This window comes from Lupinus angustifolius, chromosome LG06 (assembly GCF_001865875.1).
Source record: "Lupinus angustifolius cultivar Tanjil chromosome LG06, LupAngTanjil_v1.0, whole genome shotgun sequence".
NCBI lineage: Eukaryota > Viridiplantae > Streptophyta > Magnoliopsida > Fabales > Fabaceae > Lupinus > Lupinus angustifolius.
In genome coordinates this window covers 10,274,099-10,297,142 of record NC_032014.1, presented here as the reverse complement: position 1 = coordinate 10,297,142, position 23,044 = coordinate 10,274,099, and the positions used below count along the sequence as shown (strand labels likewise).

Here is a 23,044-nt window from a genome sequence, read left to right as displayed (position 1 = left end):
CTTTCAACTCATTATACTAAAGGGTTCCCCACATTCTTAGCATCAACTTCACCTCCCCTTTAGAAAAGTATCCTGGGTAGTGGGCACCCTTTAGGAATCACTACATCAGCTAAAGCTGATTACTAGTTCATGATTGAAAATGTCCCTCAAAAGCTAGGCTAGGTGGATGGAAATCCAACTTGCTATTCTTAGAAGTTAAAAGGTAAAGGATTCATGCATCAAATTCATTTCCTCAATTATACCAGCTTATTACTGCAAGGGATGAAACTGCTCACCTCAAAAACCTTCAATTGTGAGGGTGGGAAAAGGTCAAAACAAGGAGTAATAAATGAAGTTTTGGAATTAGAAAAATTAAACTATGACATGCAACTTGAGTATATGTCTAAGCATAGTTGGAGACTAGATCAGGATGAGGAGGATCTTTTAGGCTCGATGATTAAGGGTCAAATAAGGCTAACACATGTACCACAACAAAACTTACCAACCCTGATCATGAAAAGGATATGAGGTAAAAATAGTTAAAGCTGGTTCTAAGTGGATTAGAAAGGAATTAATAGTGTCTTGCAGCACATAAATATGTTTTCACATGACACTCAATTAGGAGAGAATCACCGCAGATTAAATAAACTTAAAAATAAGGAGAATCGAAGAGGGGCTGCAACCTGCAAAAATATCCATTGTATAAAGAAACATTCGGATGGTAGTTGATCTGTACATAATTACTATACAGTAGACTGATTAGGTGCTTCTATCCCAGGCTTAAAAAGCTAATTCATAAAGGATAAGGGGTCTGTACGGAAGTCACTAACTTGCATTAATAAACGATGAAACGATCTAGGCTCCTGATTGGGAGAAAATTTGGATTGGCTATACAAGTATTTACAAATTGTCTACCTCCCTGTTGCAAGAACACTAAGTGCAGCTGGAATTTGATGTCTCAGACTTGATCACTCGGGTATTGTACGAGCCGCAAAATCCACATTTGTGATATAACCAATGGAAGCATGAAATGCCCTTCCGGTCACAATCATGGCAGAGTATGTCCTGCATTGACATACAGAACTGACTTACAGACAAAGTACGAATTCTTTAATGGCCTAATATGCCAGGAATGTCCTCTTTCATAGAATCCACATTAGCTTTTGAAAGGAATAAAGCGAAGAGTGGAGTCATAGAAGTATTCACCTGATTGTGGTCCCTATACTCTTCAGGAAGCTCCTCTGCGGCCAATAAGGCATCAAGCATACCAAAGTAAACCTGCGCAGGTAGAGAAACAACTAGGTATGGTCACTATGGTGTCATGTGCCAGAAAAGTTCAATTAGCTGTGGCTTTTATTTAATAGTGATATCGATACCCCAATACCCTACAAAGAGTACAACTGATCCCCCAACCAAATGGTTAACAAAGAAACTCCTCCACTCAATCCTACTCTGGTTGAACAAAAGTCGACTTACTTAGTTATCTCTGGCTATTCATATGCAATACAATATCAGGTATTGAGATTCAACACCAGTATTCTACTAATACTACTAATCTTTTCCTTGAATCTTATTTTAATCAAGGGGAGACTACTTCCTCTTATACTCATTAATCATCTCAAATTCCTAAAGCTAAACCAAAAACAAGAGTTTAGCAAAATTATATGAAAATTTAAAAGCTAAAATAAAATGTAAATGCAAACATTTCTGGTTTTGCCTCAACTTGAAAACTCAGGTATTTTGTAGCAAGATAGGAATGCATTATTGAATTATGACCTTTAAGAGAGCTAACATATAAATGCAACTCGGGTATTTACATTTTAGCAAGATAGGAGTGCTAAAATGTAAATACTAACATCTTTTCCATGGAGAATATAGGCTTTACTGAATGGAAAACAGAAATTTAATGGAAGGAAATCTTCTTACCGCCATATCTCCCAATGACTTGCTGCAGATTGGACATGTGTAGTGACTACAAGTGTATGCCTAACACATTATATAACAACGTATAAGTTTGAATCCACAGCCATTGAGAAAACTAATATCTGATTTTATTTTTCTTGTTGAGAGGCAATTGAAACAAAAAAATGGGTGTGAAATAGACCTGAAAGCAAGCAGAATGCATATAATGGCCACAGGGTAGAGCTCTGACTGTAGCACTTGATGTGAATAAATCGTCACAGCAAATCGGGCAGTTCATTTCTAAACCTTTCTCGAGGCATTTGTGGGTTGCTGATTTTATCCCCAAGCAACAGTTGCATTTCATGCAATGAAAATAATCTATCCCAAGCCCTTGCCCAACACGACATAAATTGCAAAATGGACAGTGATATACATTCCTGGAAATAATGATGCAGGTTATAATCAGGAAAAAGGTTACGGCAACAATCAAGCCTTAATCACACTAGATGAGGTTGGCTACATGGATCGAACAATGTCATAATGTTCTATCATATGATATTTCTTGTGAAGTCATTCTCATAGCATTAAACAGACTAAACAATTTTAACTAAAGTTTTTTATTTTAAAAACATTGAGATGTTATTCATTTATTTTCAACATATATGAATTTGCCCCAGAGAGCATGGATAGCATTGCAATTTTCACTACCATTAATATTCACTCAATATATGTCTTTTCTTTGAAACGTCCATAAGTTGAAATGGTTTACAGAATAACTTTCTGCATTAAATATGGTGGATGTGCCTATACATTTGCCCATAAGTTGTCAATATCATTGCAAATGGCAATGAAATGTGAAGCTCAAAGTACTTGGCCCAATGGCATTGATCCCTATTCCCCCAAAAAAGGAAGGAAGCCAGTAGCAATTTTAATACCAAAAATCTGTGTTCTGAAGTAATAACTAAAAGGTACCTTTCATCATCAAAAAATTTGCATATATTGCAATAGTACTTTGCCATTGAAAGTCCATTACACGAGGGAGTCATGCATATAGGCCCTACTGGCTGTATATTCAGGCAGCGCATACACATCATATCCGATGTTGCTTTTCTGTAATAACCAAGCACATAATTAGATTTAGATATATATACTCATATAAAATCTAAGAAATCCCATAAAAAAAATTACCTATCCATAGAATGATCGCTCACGTTGTCATGACAAAATCTGCAAGTAAATAATTTCCCACAACATGCAGCTAGAAGCTTGCAATTTCTCTTATAGTGCTCACACCCAAATACATGTTTCCCTGGGTCCCGAAATGATGGTGAGTGTCCTTCTATTTTTTCACCCTTAGATGACTCTTCTGACAGGTTTCTAGGTAATTTCTGCTGGGCAGCTATCCAACGACTAAAATACACAAAGAGCTAATCAACATTTGGAGTTCATCTCAATTTTGTAAAAGGCTATCAAACAAATATGCAGTTAATCACGTTGAAGCTAACCAAAAACAAGGGACATGGTCACGGGAACCAACCTTGTCATTAGATTCTGCACAAGATATGCCTTTCTCCTTGGATCAAGAGTTGAGTCCCGATAAACCTTTCGGATCTCTGACTCAAGTTCGTTCTGATTCATCCGGAATATGTCTTTCCAACCGGGCTTGAACATCTGATCATTGGGATCCAAGCTTTCTTGATGTTCAGCACCTATAAAAGAACAATAACACAATATTTCTCTATCCTACAATTCCCACAAAAGAAAGAAAGAAACTTAAAGCATGTTAGAAACCTCTTTGAGTAGTGCCATGATCTGATGTTTCTGTCTGTGATGTAGGCACTGGACTCTCTTTCCAGCATTCACTAAGCCATTCATTGAACATTGTATTCTTAGCTGCCTGCTTCCATGTGTCCATCATTTTGTTCTGTTCATCTTGAGTAAGTGCAGAAGTTACCCATGGTAACATTGATTGGAGAACTTCAGCACCCGTTGTTCCAATTATCCGGCCTACTATCTTGTCTTGTTCTTCCACAGTGAAATGTCTACCGAACAGTGGCCAGAGTTCACTCTCTTCCCTGAAAATATGCTGGTCTAGGGACACTCTTATGGATTTGCACATCCCTTGAAGCTTAGTTGCAAGCTCATTATAATTTTTGATAATATCACTACCATTGGTATCAGAAGTTCCAAGACTACCTTCACCTAAACCCTCTGACATATGGGTATGCAAGGCTTCATGAAGGGCAGAAAGCTCAGAAAGAACACGGGAAATATCTTCAAACAATTGTTCTTCCTGCTTATGGTCCAGCATGTATGAATGACTCACATTGTGGAGTGCCTCTTTAGACTCCAATGCAGGGAATACTATATCATCTTCAGCATTACTATGAGCTCTATATAAACCCCACAAAAGGCGAAATCTTCCACTAAATTGCCTAAGGGTTGTATCATCACCATCACTAAGCTTTCCAGACTCAACATCTAGATACTCCAAGTCCTTGCGTATAGCTTTATGGAATTTAAATATGGTATCGATTGGTCTTTGTGCAGAGCCAGCATCAAATGAGATGCTCTCTGTTTCCCATGCAAAAAGACTGGAATTAAGAGATAGGGCAGAAGAGCTGAAAGACAAGGAGCGCAACGACTTAGCTGTAGAAAGAGAACTCAGCCCAAAATTGTTACTGCTTACTCCTAAACCTGGCACACAACAAGGGCGAGCACTACAGCATTGTTTCTGGATAGTTTCAGTCTCCGAAGTTTCAGGTAAATCTCCACTCTTGTCCAATTTTAATATATTTCTCTTCACGGATCTTTTGTTCCCATCTGATTCAGATGATTCTGAGCAATCTCTGCCAGGTGATGCAGCACAAGAACATGATGGTTGAACAATATTTTCTTCAATATCAGGAAGTCTTTGAGCAGGACAGCAACCTGATGCACTTGAAGACAAACACAGACCTTCATTACGAGCCTTGCAAGCCCAACCACAAAAGAGTGTGACTAGAGCAGAATCCGTAGCTGGAGCTGAAAGGATTGAGAAGTTGTCAGATACAAATTACACAATAAAAATTTCTCAGAGATACATTTCTTTTAGCACACGGGAAATTAAAAATAGACAGACAACCTGCTAATTGCATGTTCCTCAGAAACATCTTTGCCTCATCTTCAGTTAATGATCCTATCAACCATGGCAGGACACGCTCAATCAATTTGAGAGGCATCATGCATAAGCTTTGATACAGAAGTTCACGTTGCCTTCTAAAGCTAAAGTGCTTTCTTGCAAGTGGAAGAACCTAAAGATGAGAGGGATAGGAACAGTTAAAATAGATTAAAAGCTAGCTTACTAAGTGTTGTAAATTTCTCGTTGAAGTCCCTGAATAAACATTCCAAATGCATTGCAAAATAAACGACTTCCCATGCCATACTTCTCTTCCAATAAAAGCTAATAAGTCAAGAAAAGCTCAAACAATTAATTACACACATTTACCTACTTCTGAATATTTGACATTCAAATCCCACCAACCTATTAATTTACAGCATATTATTGTTGCATTAGATAAACACACTAAATCTTACACTAGCCACTCAGAAAGATTATCACATGAGCAATGATGGTTCACCTGAACTTCTTCACTATGGAAATGCCTCTGTATGGTTTCCATTATATGATCAGCAATTGAACATAACTTGGAATAAAATTCAACTTCTGAATTAGATGTTGCTCCTTCGCTTTGAATACCTTCAATCAAAGACCGAAAGTCATTAAATTGGCTTTCTTCTTCAGCATGCTCCTGAAAGAAAGAAAATTCTCCATCTATTGCTGGAAAAATAACCTTGTCCTCAGCAATACTGCATTCAAAGAAATAAATAATTGATTTTTCAGATAAGAAAGGTTGGTTGTTACTGTTAAAATAACATAATTTCTTTACTATTTCATGTTGCATGCTTATACGTTATAACATTGCATAAAGATTAAAGTACATGAATAATAAAAGAAATTGAAGTACAGAAGCATTCATTTTAAGAGACATAAGAGTAGGATGCTTTCAGAAGGCAGTTAGATATTGGTAAAGACCAAATTAAGGTAATACCTGTGAAATATGCAAACTTCAGCAATGAATTGCAATCTTTCATTAAAAGCTGATAGATTAGTAAAATCTCCAGAATGTTGTATCTTTCTGGTCTCCACTGCTATCTCACTTAACTCTTTTTTTATTGCATTGTGCCAGAGCAATATTTCATCTATAGGATGTGTTCCTGCAGTATCAGAAACATCTAGCCTAGATCCACAATATTTCCTTTTCCCTGTTGTGGTAGACTCACATGAACAGATTACTTTTTCAACCTGATGGGTTAACGAGTTAGAATTACTTCGAACTTGAGAATGGTCTACATGATTTTCAACCGAGTTGACACTACCTCTCCCTTCCATCCAGCTGAAAATAACCTTCAATAAGCAACAATGTGATATATTATCAGCACATATCAGATGTATATAATTGCATCATCAGCTGCAACCCACAAAGTAACATTAACAAATAAAAGGAAACAACAACGCTCTAAAACAACATTGAAATATCATACCTTTTGAAGAAGCTTTTCCTCTGGCACTATCTTGATTAAGCAATTTCGCAGATCCTGACTTTCATCAGGGGGGATAGATGTTGAAAGCCATGGAAGAAATTCTGCCATCATATTCACAGGAATGCTACAAAGAAACTGCCAAACTAAAGATGCCTGCTCCTCAACAGAGAACTTCTCAATAAGCAGAGGAAATACCTGATATCACCCAACAACCGAAGAAATCAGACATCCCCAAACAAATAACATTGTTTCATCCATTTAAACTTAAATCCCATGTCAAAATGCCACTGCAATGAATCTTTAAGAAAATCAGCTTTGTACACAGATATCTGTATTGTGCAAACTTAAGGAAGACTAGGCGTAAGACTTGACCATGTGTTACCCAGCTAAAATTTCAACCCATTAATAAAAAATAGCTCCAAAGTACATATTAACCCTTTAATTAATCACAGTAGATAACAACATAAAAAAGCTTTTCAATAGATATTAACCCCTTCATCAATCACAATAATTTTTATGTCACCAATTTAACTTGCAATGAAACCTATGTCAAACTCTATTTTAATGCTTTATTGAGTTCAATTTAAGCAGTAATCTTGACGCAATATACTCATCTATCAGACCGGAGAGTTATTGTATTGAAAAATGGAAGATTCTCATCTAGCAACCACTTACATCGTTTAGAAGTTAACAATAATAACGCATTTTCGAGAAGCAATGTTAGACTGAGTACTTAATCTTTGAAATACTTGATTTTGAAAGTAAACAACAAAATCGATAAGTAAATATAGCACAAATAACATATTTACTAATATCACATTACAACAATAACAAATTCTTTATCTCATTGGGTGGGGTCGGCTTTTACTATATCTTATTAATGGTTTAATAATATGAATGTGTTGATGTCAGTGGGGCCACAGTGTCCAGAGCCTCAAACTAAATGCAGCAACCATCAACCATTTCGCAAGCTACTTAATACAAGTATACAACAATCCAAACTCCAGGGGCCACAACCAAAAGCAATTCCAAACAAGGTAGTTAATTTTTCTTTGGCCGGGCATAGAAATAGTTGAATGTATTAAATAATTTTGAATACAAACCATATGGAAAAGGTTAAAAAAAAGTAGTGAGAAAATAAATAATTAACATGAGCATAAATGTCCTAGAAATTATTAAATATCTCATGAATCATGATAAGATCCATATGCTTGTGTTACATATAAAATCCAACGAACATGAGAAGAGAAAGGTTCATAGTTTTGACAGGCTGTGTCAACATGCAGAACAGAGCAGACCATCTATTTAAAGTAGACGTGGCTACATCAAGGGCTCAAACCCAAAATTCACTTGACCATTACGATCTTACTCTTTTTACAAGGATCATAATTAGGTCAATGATCCAGATCATAGGTACAATATTTTGTAAAAGGGTCATAGTGGGTTCGTAATTCGCTTGTGAATACGATGGTAAGGTTGCATACATCTACCCGCCCCAGATCCCACTAAGTGGAAGCCTGGTGCATTGGGCTTCCATTTATAAAATATTTCACGCCATAAACTTGCATGAAGAATGCCATAAACTTTTGCTTCAATGCATCCTTTCCATGTAACATGTTGAAATCACCTCTTGTATGTAATTCTTTTGTGGCAAGGGAAACCCAAGTTGACTCTTGCTGACAAGCAAAGAGTCATGAACTCAGTGCCAGGTGATGGACAGTGGCTCATCATTGTGCAACAAAGAAAATTCTCCTCTTGTATGTTTCTTCTTTTGCTCAATCTTATCACATGGTTTTCGCTACTTGTAGTTTGTGTTGCATGCAATTTGGGGCCCATGTGATAGAATAAACCTTTTCCATGCAAACTATTTCGCAAAAAATGGGATTTGGTTTGTAGTTGTATTAGGAAAATCTTTTTCTATCAATGACATTCCCTTTCTCATTTATTTTCTCTTTTCTGTTAAGTTACTCACTCGTAACAATCGTCTAGTCCCCAGGCAATTGCTCCACGCAATATCTGCCTTCATAACTTCCTTATCCAAATTCAAACTTCGAACCTCCACCTCACTCGCCTTGGGTGAAGCAAAATTGACTAACAGTGCAAAAAACCATATTAATTTGATTAGGCATTGGGTAATCGCGACCTAGGTATCCATAGAAATTGTCAAGGTTTCATCTCAAAACCAATTGTAAATAGGAGGAGTAATCCAACAGATATTTAAACCATGCATAAGAGAATGAGGCAGGCAATGTGGGACTTACTTCCCAACATGCCCCTTCCACGTGAGTCTACCGGACCAGACAAAGGGTTGTCTTTCACCCATGACTAAGGGGCATCTTTTGGCACATGATAACCGAAGATAAGTAACTATGATACCATGATAAGGTTACATCTCAAAATCAATTGGCAATGAGAGGAGTAGCCCAAAATGTATTTAAATCATCCTAAGAGAATGAGGCAGACAATGTGAGAGTTCCTTCCTAACAAAAACCTTCAATGCAACTCCTCATATTCCACCTTATACAAGTGATCTTTCAGTCAAACTTTCCATACCACCGGCTTCATTCGATAACTCATTCTCAACACAAACCCTAGTAAACTTTCTTTTTGAAATGTTCACAATATTCATATACACCCTCAGTGGAACCCCCACCACTAATGCAAGGCCCAATAAGTCGTTAACTCAGTCCCAACACTTTTTCATTTTGAAATGTTCACAATATTCATATACACTCATAGTGGACCCCCGCCACTAATGCAAGGCCCAATAAGAAACTTTCATCATAAAAATTAAGTTAAGACTTGGAAATCAATCCAAACTAAGGTAAGATCAATTTCTTCAGCTGGTGAAGCTAAATTTGGTGTAAATTTTTGAACCATGACACAATGATAGAATCCAGTAACATAGAAATCATCATATTAATGTGCTTTCCTATTTCTATTAATGGTGTGTTTGCCAACCTCCAAAAAACGGATAACTATGTAAAAAGGGCTGCTTAGTTCAAAATCAATGTAGTCAAATTTGGATTTCAAAGTAAACAGTTGTTATTTTAGTCAAAATTTCATATATATATATATATATATATATATATTTCTGTCTCCACTATTCTCTCTTTAACTTTACTTGAAATCAATGTATAGAAGATTCACTAAGATTTACCAAACAATAATTCCTAAGAATATCCCCATCTCTTAGTAGGAAGGACCAGAGATACCTAAATTGTGTATTTCTTGTATGATGAGGTCCTAATTTCAATTACAAACTCCATTGAATTGCTAACTCCTGTGTTATTGAACATACGTACAATATACTCTGTCCCACTCCTACATTACCTAGAAAAACTCTACAATTAGCCTCTCTCCATAAATCATGTTTATAATTTATTCTATCTCTTGACTCATCAACTATATCATCCACAAAAAAGTACGTATTGAAGCACTGGTTCTAGGAATGTCATATCACGGTTCTATACCTACACTCTTCCATCTTATTTCCTAATAACTCTCTTCTTTGGTAGATTAGAAATAAAAACGAGGGTTTACCCTTATAGTTCAATCAAAATATTAACAACTTTTAGTAAACACCTAACTATTCATTCATTAAATCCTCAACAACTGGTGCAATCTTATGATTCCAAACGTCGGATTTTCAAGATGCCTTCTTTCATTTTAGATAGTATCTCCAATATTCATAACGTTCGAGGTTGTAGTTTTTTCTTTCTGGGAGAAATAACTAGAGGGGAGAAAGCAAGAAGCATGCGATTCAAAAGTTCTTTGTGGCAGGTATTCATCACATAGACATACAAAAATATCTTTGGGGTACTTAATACAACAATTTACAATTTAGTTAAACTGATTGTTTCTAACATAAAATTTGAACCAACTTAATAGCTTGTTGCAGGTTTTGCTATTACTTACTGTTGTTGAATCACTATATGAAGTACATACAGTTGCATTGAAAGCATTAGTCAATACAATAACATTTCACCCATCAAGTAAGCAAAGCATAAATCAAATAGCATACAAAAAAACATAATTTCTCTTGTTATACCACAGGTCAATTTAGCACCCTACCAAGTTTCAATAGTAAATCATAGCAATTCTTTTTAGTGAGGCAAACTAAAAAATATTACCAAAAAAAGAAAGCCCATCTTACTATTGCCTTTGTATTTAACCAAATGTAAGAGGCTAAAAGGCTATTAAATAAAATTATACCTGCTCCTCTTCCTTCGCCATGTGTTGACTAACTGACGTCTGCAAAGCTCCCGTGCATGATGCTAACTCTCTCGGGAAACTATCACCAATATCGGTGGAAGAATTTAACAGCTCAAATAGATGATCAAAAAGATTGCTTTCACCCTTGTGTTCAAGAGAATATGTCTGTGCTACATTCTTCACACGTATATCTAGAGCTGGAAAAATCACCTGCAATGCATAACATATTTCTATTATAATGTTCTCACAGCAGAAAAAGAAGAGTGGTAAAGCCAAGTTAATAAAATAATGCTTCTGGGAAAGTATGAAGGATTACAGACAAAGGATATAGCCTTACTAAAAAATACAAAAGTAATGAGAAATGAAACATATCTGGATTTATATCCAATTCATCTCGCTAAAGGCAAGCTGTGAAAAGGTAATGAGAATAACCAAAAGTTATCTACTAGGACTGCAAAATCAGTGTGTTTTATCAAATCATCTCCAATATTTCAAATTTTGAACCTAAACTTAAGTAAGTTAAATAACACACTTTCTAGGAATAGTAACAGAAAATTATAGAAAAGAAACATAGCTGTAAACCGAATAAATTTTTTTATAAAAAAGATAGTCTAATCCTCCAACGGTTTCAAAAGTTAGAGCATATCATAATTTAACCTAAAATGATCCTTAAAGAGTTTCAATGGCCTAAAACACACAAACACAATAGTCTCATTTCAATGAAACTCAAGCAGCTATGAATCTTCAATTTCAATCACCAACAAAATTCAAGAACAACAACCAAGCCATAATCCCACTAGGTGAGGATCTAAGTTATAATGTTCATTGATAAAACATGATATTTAGATCTTTCATAATCATTTTGCCTATGGTTTTTCTTGGGATCCCTCTTCCTGTAGAGTACCAACGGAAATTCGATAACACAAAACACAAATTCTGAGCAAAATTCAACACCTCATCTTCCGCATTGGAGTGATGCCTATAAATCGAGCTGAGGAAATGGTACCGCTCACGGAGCGCATCAATGTCAGAGCGGTTACCGGTGGCAAAAGCCATAGCCAATCGGTGAAGCGCGTCGAGCTCATTCCGAACCGCTTTGTGGAAGAACAAGAAAATCAAAATCGGCGAATCTAATTGAGCGCACTTCTTCAAGTCGGCGCCGCCATTGAGCACGGAGGATGAAGAATCAACCTTATTGACGGCGTTCGATAGCACCGCCAGTCCTCCTCCTCCGTCCAAGTGTCCGGTGAACGGCGTCGCCATGCGGCTTCTCCTTCCTCGATTTTCTTACACTTTCTCTTTCTACGCACTTCGCTATCTTCTCTACGAAGAAGTGAGATTTGTGTTTCTTTCTCAGCACAGAGAAAAACGGTTATTAGAGAGAGAAAGAGAGTTTCTCTATCTAGATTTTTTATTTTAAATTTTTTATTTAAATTTTTTGTGTGAAGCGGAGATGAAGGAAGAAGGTGAATTTTGGATACACCGATAAGAGAGACTGGGAGGACCAAGGTTTATATAACTGGGGTCCATGCCACGTGGTTGTATTTGCCACGCTGGATGACGATGTAATCATTTCGTTATTGATATTCTTTTCTACTCTCTTTTATTACAAACAAGGATATGCGCATTATCTTTTACCTAAAGTTGAATGTCCTATAAAGTAAGAGATTTATTTTTTTATTTTGACTCAACTCACCTTATATCTTATTTTATCATTAGTTATCCTTTATACTACAACTATGTTGACTATGACTAATCTAAACTAAAGTTATGTGAGACCATACAAATCAAGCCCTTTCAATTGAGTGGCTGAGGTTTTATTTAATGTGTCTCTATTATCATTTATTCAAGATAATTTGTTTATTAATTTGAATAAGCTTCTTTTATTAATTAATATATGTGCTCGTCTGCTTTAACTCACTTGATACATTATGAATTATATATAATTTTTTAAATATTGTTTTTCTGATGATATTTTCAGTTTCAAACTTACTTTATTTTGTGGTCTTGCTAATTAATGCTCTTACGACATTTCTTTTTGCATTTCCCATATACTCCTTATCTCCAAATAATAAAGGGGCATTTCATTGAAAATCTAAGTTTAGTACTTTTCAATATATTACATTCAGCATTATCCAATATAAAACTAGTATTTTTAATACCTTAATAAGAATCGTAAACAATAAAAAGAGACAAATTAACATTCTCATTTTCAATTTTGGTTTTTGATTTTCTTTTGTTTGAAATAAGATGTAAAAAGGAGTGATGTTAATGTTTAAGTTTTATCTCAAGATAAATTGACAATGAAGGAAGTAATTTAATATGCATTTATAATAAATTATAAATGTGAGCATGTATCATGATACTCGCCCCGTGAGTTACTGTTATTTATAAATAATTTTGTAATTAAATAATATATATACATATATTATATTTTTGTATTATTTTAATTATATATTATATATTTTATAATCAATTTTAGTGAATGAAATAAATGAAAATTTTAACATGTACACAAATTTTACTACAATGTAATAATTATTTTTTATTATGTTATTCTAAAATATATAAACATATACATAAACTTAAAAGCTTGTTGGGTACCCTGATCATACCTACTACACATACAGATACAATAGTAAGGTATAGACACAAGAAAACATTCCTCACATCCAATTGACTCATTATCATCTACGTAGAGCTTACTTCTTAACATGTCTCTTCCATATATATTTGTTGAATCACACAAATTATTACATTTGACCAATGTTTAAAGAATATATTTTGGTCTATTAGAATCAGAGAAAAAATTATTTGACAATCATACAAGTAATTCAACATATATTTAAATGAGGATTAGGAGAAGAGCAAAATACTCATTTATATATCTGTTCAATAATTCAAGTAGTAACATGACCTTTCGCCTGGCAAAATAATAGGTTTTAATCTCATAGCTAATAGTTGTTTTTGAATAAATAAAAATTAAACCATTCTTTAAATAAAAAAGGAAACAAGATGAAATAATATATTTTTTAGTTTAAAAAATGATTTGGATTCTTGTAATGTGAAGAAGAGGACAATAATGACATCCTTGTGATTTTGTGGGGGCTAAAATAAATGCACTCGCTACTAATGTACTATATTATCTTGATTATAAAAACATTATATTTTTTTGTTTAAGATATAAGCAAATTTAATTATTTCCAATTTTCCAAACATTTTTAATTGAAACATTTTCTCATATATCATATGTTTTGGATAATAATTATAATTATTTTTATAATTTTTTAAATTAAAATAACTAATTATCGTTTAACTAAATGTCACAATATGTGTCAATTTTGTTTATAAAACATAAGAGGAAATATATCAATACTTTAATGTCAATTTTAAGCAAAGATACACCATCAGGACAACTATTTGTATCAATGATCGCTCTATTTAGAATTGTGGGTGGAGATTTCTCTGATTGGGATGAGAACGAAAGAAAACCTTCTAGAAAATAATTCAGGATAAGGATGGAGTCAGGTCTAACTCAAATTAGTCTCTTTAACGTATTATATTCTAAAATTGTCTTATTGAATATTTATGATTTTTTTAGACTTAGTTTCCACCTATTTAAAAGTATGAATTGACCTCTAGCCTAAGAGGAAATCTAATATAATATAAGATATTTAAATAGAGTAGTGAGTTTTTAAATAAGCTAATAAGTTTGTCCTGAATTTAATATGTTTATTAAAAATGTATAATTTATCTTGTCATATGTCATGTACCAAATCCTTGATAGATAAAGTAATATATTTACACTTTTGGTCATACCCAGAATTCGTAGGGTTCGTGTTCCTAAAAATAATATATAAAAACTTTATATTTATACATACATCTAAACTACATAGGTAAGTTTATTTTTAAGATTCTAATATATGTGTATTGTTATTGTAAAATTTATTGCATGATGATAATCGTTCATTACCTATGTATATTACGTTTATTTAATAGACACATTGATAATAGTATATAAATTCTCGATGATATTATAATAATATAAAACTCTTATATTACTTTTTACAATTTATTTTATCTATTTTTAAATTTTATATTGACAAAATCAAATGAAATAAAATCAATTGTTTTGTTTTCATCTTGATAAAGTTGAGCTTATTGAAGAACGTTTGAGCTTCATAAAAAAATCATTTATTTTTACAATATTATTTATATTTTTTAGTTTTAAACTATATTTATTTTTCTTTTTTAAAACATGTGGGCCCTGGCGAGATGGAGATGAATTTCTCCCTGCTCGAAAATAAGACAAGATGATGAGTAAAATTTGATGTAAGGATGGAAGTGAGAGATTATTCCTTACTCATTCGTCGATCTATTGTCGTTCATTTGTATGGATAATGAATTAGTCCATTTGAAATATGTCGTCTACACATTATATTCTTCTATATATTGTCCTTCCTTTTTAGAGTCATTTTGTAAGAAATAAAAAATATATCCGTGACAATTGTATAAATTAGTGACCATACATTAGTAGGGGTCAAGCTAATGCTGATCACGTAACCTTTTAGAGAAAAAATATACAAGAAAATGATTTGTATGGTCTTTGTTAATTTGTTTATCGATAGGTTTGAAAGATTGGAATTTGGTCGTATAAAAAATGGATTTTGATGAGATGAATGGTGTTAATTACAAAATAGAAGGGTTAAGATATGTCAAAATCTGTTTGCGTCATTGTCGAAAACATGAAGTTGGAAGACAGAAGACAACGAATATACCAGAGAGAGTACCATTACGTAACTTGGCCATACAATCCATCATTTAAATATAAAAATTTAAAATTAATCACTTTTTCATGAAAGGCTTACGTAAGATGTTGACAAGGGAGATAGGAGAACAGAAAAAGAAAGAAAAAAGGAAATTGATATGAATTTATATTCAAATAGATATAGATCGCCATTACTTACCATTTATTTAATTTTTTTTTGTAAAAGTTAATGATTATTAAATATAAATGGTTAATGATATAGTGAAGTATATACATTTTTTTATCTCATTTAAGTTAAGGGTGCAACCTACACATAAATTCATAACATTAAAAATATAAAGTTTAATATATATTTAATGTTAGTGTAAAAAAAAATTAGATAATCATCCACTAAAGCCAGGTCATCAATTCACACATCTTTGTAATTTGCTTATATAAAAATGAATTAATCTCTTTCAAGTATCCTCTAAAAAAACTCATGAACTAATGGTCAAAATTGATCTACATACATTAAATTAGCTGAACCCATTTTCATGATAATTCTATCATTTTTTGTACCACTAGAACATTTCTTATTCTCTTAGATAATGAATTAATACATTTTGAAATTTGTAACTTATTTTCAATAAGTGTTGCTTATAAGAATTAAACTATTGATATTTTAGTCATCTTAGAGATCTATTGAAATAATTGAAATTGATGAAATGTAAGTTAGAGTAGTTTAGAAATCAAGTTAATGGAATTATTTTATAATTTTTTTTATTAATCCCGTTTGATTTGAATTTTGAGATGATCTTCTTGACATTCATTGTGGAATTTAATTTGACCACATGTGTCATTACATTTTATAATTGAAATATAATATATATATATATATATATATATATATATATGTGTATATGTATATTTTGTGTTTTTGTTCAATTAAACTATGTGCAACTTTAGTTGATTTGGTATAATACTAAGACTTTTAAATAAAACCTAATCACCACACCCAGCATTTGGCTCTACTTTTTTTAAAGTGGAAAATATTACTTTAGGCAATATTAACTACCAAAATAACTAAGAAAAAAATGAAAAGAAATAGTTGCCATAAACATATATTAATGTCCCCTATTTCTTTATAGGTGGGAAGTCACAATCAAGGTGTGTAGCTAGATTTAGATTTGAGATGAAAGGTGGAAAATGAAATGTGAAAAACTGTGTGCATAAATACTTTACTTTATAATTAATAATATGATGAGAAAGGCACAAGGGGGCACGAGAGAAGAGTGTGGTTTGGGTTAGTTGGCAATTGAAATAGGCATGCTACTCTAAACTTATCCATGTCTTCCTTTGATAACACATTCCTCTTAGAGTTACTTTTATTTATTTTTTGTTTTGGAAGTTACATGATTTCAACATTTAAATTAGTAGTCATATTATATATTTATTCACGTCAGTGTTATAAAATTCGACTCGAACCGGTTGGTCCGACCAGTTCAATCGTGAATTAAAATTCGGCTCGAACTGGTCGGTCCGACCAGTTCAATCGTGAATCGGACATGTAACTGGTTTGAGCATCTCATCTAACCGGGTTTGCATCAAATCAGGATGACTCACTTAGTTTAAGCATAAAATTAGTGACTCAGGTGGTCAGACCGGCCGAGTCAACTAAAAAATATCTTTTTAAAAAAAACTACCAAATCGTTGTCGTTTTTCAGTGAAAACAAGTACTTTTAACTTATTTGTAGTTATGTTTGTCATTTGTTAGTTTACATTATAACAAAATCTTTGTTGTTTAATTAAATTTTAAACTTATTGTACGTTTTTGTTGTAGTTAAAATATAGTTCATATGTTATTTGATGATGATATCAACTTACTTGTGTCATTTTATATTAGTAAAATCTTCTTTTTTGTTGTTTGATTAGGCATGATAATGTTTTTAAATTTTGAGTATACGATTATTAAATATTGTTATATAATATTATGAATTTTTTAAAAAATTTAATGCAAACCGAGTTAACTGATCCAGTCAATGACTCACTGGTCGAACCAATGATTCATTAATCCAATACCCTGAATTATTGACTGGTTCACGTTTAATAATACTAATTCACGTCTCTATATAGATATCAATTTCAAACTTAAATATATTATGTAAGGAGAAGAATATGCTAGTAACATATCCCGTTTAACACATCACGTTTTAATTATTTTATCATGGAGTAAATTTAGATGTGACATCCCAAATAGAAAATGAAATCGTGATTTTTAGATCTAGCATTTTGTATCATTTGCAAGAGACGGTGGAATATTTGCTTCCCAATAAAAAGTTATACATACTAAATTCGATTTCATATCGTTTACTTAAGATAAGTATATATGCACTACCACCTGAACTCATAAGTTGTTGATATAACTCATATGATTCCATGATTTTATATAAAATTCAATCAAATAAAAATTCGTTAAAAAAATATATATATCTATAATATTTTCTATATCCATATTGCAAAAAGTTGTTCTAAAGTTATTTTAGTGAGTTAATATCACTTTTAAAAGATTTATAAGGGATTTGGAACAGTTAATAATAAACTTGTTTGGTGAAAAAGAATTCTTGAGAAAACAATGGTTATTTCAAGTAATATATATTTGATTTTTGTTAAGCAAATTAAAGTTTTACATTTGAGAATTGTAGATAACAATTTGCTTGTTGGGATAACTATACATATGCTCTAGAATAAAATAATATTGACTTATGAGAGTGACTTCTGAAAATATATTTATAAAAATAATATGTGATATTTCCTAGAAGTTTCCTCAAGCTTGTTCCACTAGACTCATTTTAGTATTTTTTTTAAAAGAGACTCGGTATAGGAGGTTTTTATATAGTGAGGTTTTTATCAACAATGCAGGTGAATAATATGATATTTATACGGATAGGGGTATTTGTGGATACCCAATGAATTTTTAATTTTAATTATATATTTATATAATTTGTAATAATCAATATATAAAGATGATTGTTACATGAATAATATGATATTTATATAATAAATTTATGGTTATGGTCAAAATTGTGTAATTTATAATGAAATAATAATAAATTATATGATATATAATCTTAAAATAACAATAAATATATATATAAATTTAATTAAAAACTAAATATATAAATTTGCAAGTATTCGCGGGACGGATATCACAAAACTCGCTTCCGCCCATAAGCTATTATTGCGAGTACTCATTGCGGGTACCCACGGGTCGGAGTTTTTTGTCATTCCTAATTCTCAATGTGTTAAAGTTGTTATGACTATGTAAGGGAGTTAATTGATTAATTGTGTAAGAGTTAATTGATTAACTGTGTAGCATAGTTATAAAAATCGTACCGGCCGGTTCAACCGGAAAACCGGTGAACCAGGCCCCTAACCGGTACAGTACAAGTGTTGAACCGGCCAAGTATCAAAACCGGTCAAAAACCGGTCAAAAATGGTCAAAACTCGGTCAAAATTGGTGAACCGGCCGGTATTTTACTAAACCGGTCGGTTTATACACATATTTTTTTTTAAAAAAAAAACTTAACAACTTAAAAATCCATTACAAGGTGACCCATCTTTCCACTTCAACCATCTTCAAGGCACATACTTCCAAGACATACTTAGATTACACCTTTTGGTTCTCTAACATTCGTATGTAATCTCAGTGACATTTGTGTAATCTTGGAGTACTGTCTTAAGATAGAATTTGGTAGAAAAGTATAATATTCATATGAGACAACTTTGACTCCTTCGTGTTAAATGTTAAAACTCTAAATTTATTTGTTTTGTATAGTGAGTTGTGAACTTATGTCATTTATTTATATTTTGCGGTTGTTAAGTGATACTTTTGGATTGATATATGTGTAGGAAGGACCAGAGATACCTAAATTGTGTATTTCTTGTATGATGAGGTCCTAATTTCAATTACAAACTCCATTGAATTGCTAACTCCTGTGTTATTGAACATACGTACAATATACTCTGTCCCACTCCTACATTACCTAGAAAAACTCTACAATTAGCCTCTCTCCATAAATCATGTTTATAATTTATTCTATCTCTTGACTCATCAACTATATCATCCACAAAAAAGTACGTATTGAAGCACTGGTTCTAGGAATGTCATATCACGGTTCTATACCTACACTCTTCCATCTTATTTCCTAATAACTCTCTTCTTTGGTAGATTAGAAATAAAAACGAGGGTTTACCCTTATAGTTCAATCAAAATATTAACAACTTTTAGTAAACACCTAACTATTCATTCATTAAATCCTCAACAACTGGTGCAATCTTATGATTCCAAACGTCGGATTTTCAAGATGCCTTCTTTCATTTTAGATAGTATCTCCAATATTCATAACGTTCGAGGTTGTAGTTTTTTCTTTCTGGGAGAAATAACTAGAGGGGAGAAAGCAAGAAGCATGCGATTCAAAAGTTCTTTGTGGCAGGTATTCATCACATAGACATACAAAAATATCTTTGGGGTACTTAATACAACAATTTACAATTTAGTTAAACTGATTGTTTCTAACATAAAATTTGAACCAACTTAATAGCTTGTTGCAGGTTTTGCTATTACTTACTGTTGTTGAATCACTATATGAAGTACATACAGTTGCATTGAAAGCATTAGTCAATACAATAACATTTCACCCATCAAGTAAGCAAAGCATAAATCAAATAGCATACAAAAAAACATAATTTCTCTTGTTATACCACAGGTCAATTTAGCACCCTACCAAGTTTCAATAGTAAATCATAGCAATTCTTTTTAGTGAGGCAAACTAAAAAATATTACCAAAAAAAGAAAGCCCATCTTACTATTGCCTTTGTATTTAACCAAATGTAAGAGGCTAAAAGGCTATTAAATAAAATTATACCTGCTCCTCTTCCTTCGCCATGTGTTGACTAACTGACGTCTGCAAAGCTCCCGTGCATGATGCTAACTCTCTCGGGAAACTATCACCAATATCGGTGGAAGAATTTAACAGCTCAAATAGATGATCAAAAAGATTGCTTTCACCCTTGTGTTCAAGAGAATATGTCTGTGCTACATTCTTCACACGTATATCTAGAGCTGGAAAAATCACCTGCAATGCATAACATATTTCTATTATAATGTTCTCACAGCAGAAAAAGAAGAGTGGTAAAGCCAAGTTAATAAAATAATGCTTCTGGGAAAGTATGAAGGATTACAGACAAAGGATATAGCCTTACTAAAAAATACAAAAGTAATGAGAAATGAAACATATCTGGATTTATATCCAATTCATCTCGCTAAAGGCAAGCTGTGAAAAGGTAATGAGAATAACCAAAAGTTATCTACTAGGACTGCAAAATCAGTGTGTTTTATCAAATCATCTCCAATATTTCAAATTTTGAACCTAAACTTAAGTAAGTTAAATAACACACTTTCTAGGAATAGTAACAGAAAATTATAGAAAAGAAACATAGCTGTAAACCGAATAAATTTTTTTATAAAAAAGATAGTCTAATCCTCCAACGGTTTCAAAAGTTAGAGCATATCATAATTTAACCTAAAATGATCCTTAAAGAGTTTCAATGGCCTAAAACACACAAACACAATAGTCTCATTTCAATGAAACTCAAGCAGCTATGAATCTTCAATTTCAATCACCAACAAAATTCAAGAACAACAACCAAGCCATAATCCCACTAGGTGAGGATCTAAGTTATAATGTTCATTGATAAAACATGATATTTAGATCTTTCATAATCATTTTGCCTATGGTTTTTCTTGGGATCCCTCTTCCTGTAGAGTACCAACGGAAATTCGATAACACAAAACACAAATTCTGAGCAAAATTCAACACCTCATCTTCCGCATTGGAGTGATGCCTATAAATCGAGCTGAGGAAATGGTACCGCTCACGGAGCGCATCAATGTCAGAGCGGTTACCGGTGGCAAAAGCCATAGCCAATCGGTGAAGCGCGTCGAGCTCATTCCGAACCGCTTTGTGGAAGAACAAGAAAATCAAAATCGGCGAATCTAATTGAGCGCACTTCTTCAAGTCGGCGCCGCCATTGAGCACGGAGGATGAAGAATCAACCTTATTGACGGCGTTCGATAGCACCGCCAGTCCTCCTCCTCCGTCCAAGTGTCCGGTGAACGGCGTCGCCATGCGGCTTCTCCTTCCTCGATTTTCTTACACTTTCTCTTTCTACGCACTTCGCTATCTTCTCTACGAAGAAGTGAGATTTGTGTTTCTTTCTCAGCACAGAGAAAAACGGTTATTAGAGAGAGAAAGAGAGTTTCTCTATCTAGATTTTTTATTTTAAATTTTTTATTTAAATTTTTTGTGTGAAGCGGAGATGAAGGAAGAAGGTGAATTTTGGATACACCGATAAGAGAGACTGGGAGGACCAAGGTTTATATAACTGGGGTCCATGCCACGTGGTTGTATTTGCCACGCTGGATGACGATGTAATCATTTCGTTATTGATATTCTTTTCTACTCTCTTTTATTACAAACAAGGATATGCGCATTATCTTTTACCTAAAGTTGAATGTCCTATAAAGTAAGAGATTTATTTTTTTATTTTGACTCAACTCACCTTATATCTTATTTTATCATTAGTTATCCTTTATACTACAACTATGTTGACTATGACTAATCTAAACTAAAGTTATGTGAGACCATACAAATCAAGCCCTTTCAATTGAGTGGCTGAGGTTTTATTTAATGTGTCTCTATTATCATTTATTCAAGATAATTTGTTTATTAATTTGAATAAGCTTCTTTTATTAATTAATATATGTGCTCGTCTGCTTTAACTCACTTGATACATTATGAATTATATATAATTTTTTAAATATTGTTTTTCTGATGATATTTTCAGTTTCAAACTTACTTTATTTTGTGGTCTTGCTAATTAATGCTCTTACGACATTTCTTTTTGCATTTCCCATATACTCCTTATCTCCAAATAATAAAGGGGCATTTCATTGAAAATCTAAGTTTAGTACTTTTCAATATATTACATTCAGCATTATCCAATATAAAACTAGTATTTTTAATACCTTAATAAGAATCGTAAACAATAAAAAGAGACAAATTAACATTCTCATTTTCAATTTTGGTTTTTGATTTTCTTTTGTTTGAAATAAGATGTAAAAAGGAGTGATGTTAATGTTTAAGTTTTATCTCAAGATAAATTGACAATGAAGGAAGTAATTTAATATGCATTTATAATAAATTATAAATGTGAGCATGTATCATGATACTCGCCCCGTGAGTTACTGTTATTTATAAATAATTTTGTAATTAAATAATATATATACATATATTATATTTTTGTATTATTTTAATTATATATTATATATTTTATAATCAATTTTAGTGAATGAAATAAATGAAAATTTTAACATGTACACAAATTTTACTACAATGTAATAATTATTTTTTATTATGTTATTCTAAAATATATAAACATATACATAAACTTAAAAGCTTGTTGGGTACCCTGATCATACCTACTACACATACAGATACAATAGTAAGGTATAGACACAAGAAAACATTCCTCACATCCAATTGACTCATTATCATC

The 23,044-nt window shown here is 32.6% G+C and overlaps 2 protein-coding genes across 2 annotated transcripts; both read right to left on the bottom strand.

Annotated features, from left to right (window-relative positions):
* Positions 664 to 12,174, bottom strand: LOC109349756 (zinc finger protein BRUTUS-like). The gene is made up of 14 exons (XM_019590701.1): positions 11,635 to 12,174; positions 10,681 to 10,890; positions 6,466 to 6,660; positions 5,973 to 6,328; positions 5,502 to 5,730; positions 5,006 to 5,174; positions 3,673 to 4,905; positions 3,419 to 3,590; positions 3,070 to 3,291; positions 2,854 to 2,991; positions 2,084 to 2,318; positions 1,906 to 1,965; positions 1,186 to 1,257; positions 664 to 1,044 (listed from the first exon to the last, which is right to left on the bottom strand). The coding sequence occupies exons 1-14, from the start codon at positions 11,941 to 11,943 to the stop codon at positions 913 to 915; spliced, it is 3,732 nt and encodes a 1,243-aa protein (XP_019446246.1). The 5' UTR covers positions 11,944 to 12,174; the 3' UTR covers positions 664 to 912.
* LOC109349757 (zinc finger protein BRUTUS-like) lies at positions 9,554 to 21,857 on the bottom strand. The gene is made up of 3 exons (XM_019590702.1): positions 21,307 to 21,857; positions 19,353 to 20,562; positions 9,554 to 9,680 (listed from the first exon to the last, which is right to left on the bottom strand). The coding sequence occupies exons 1-2, from the start codon at positions 21,613 to 21,615 to the stop codon at positions 20,347 to 20,349; spliced, it is 525 nt and encodes a 174-aa protein (XP_019446247.1). The 5' UTR covers positions 21,616 to 21,857; the 3' UTR covers positions 9,554 to 9,680; positions 19,353 to 20,346.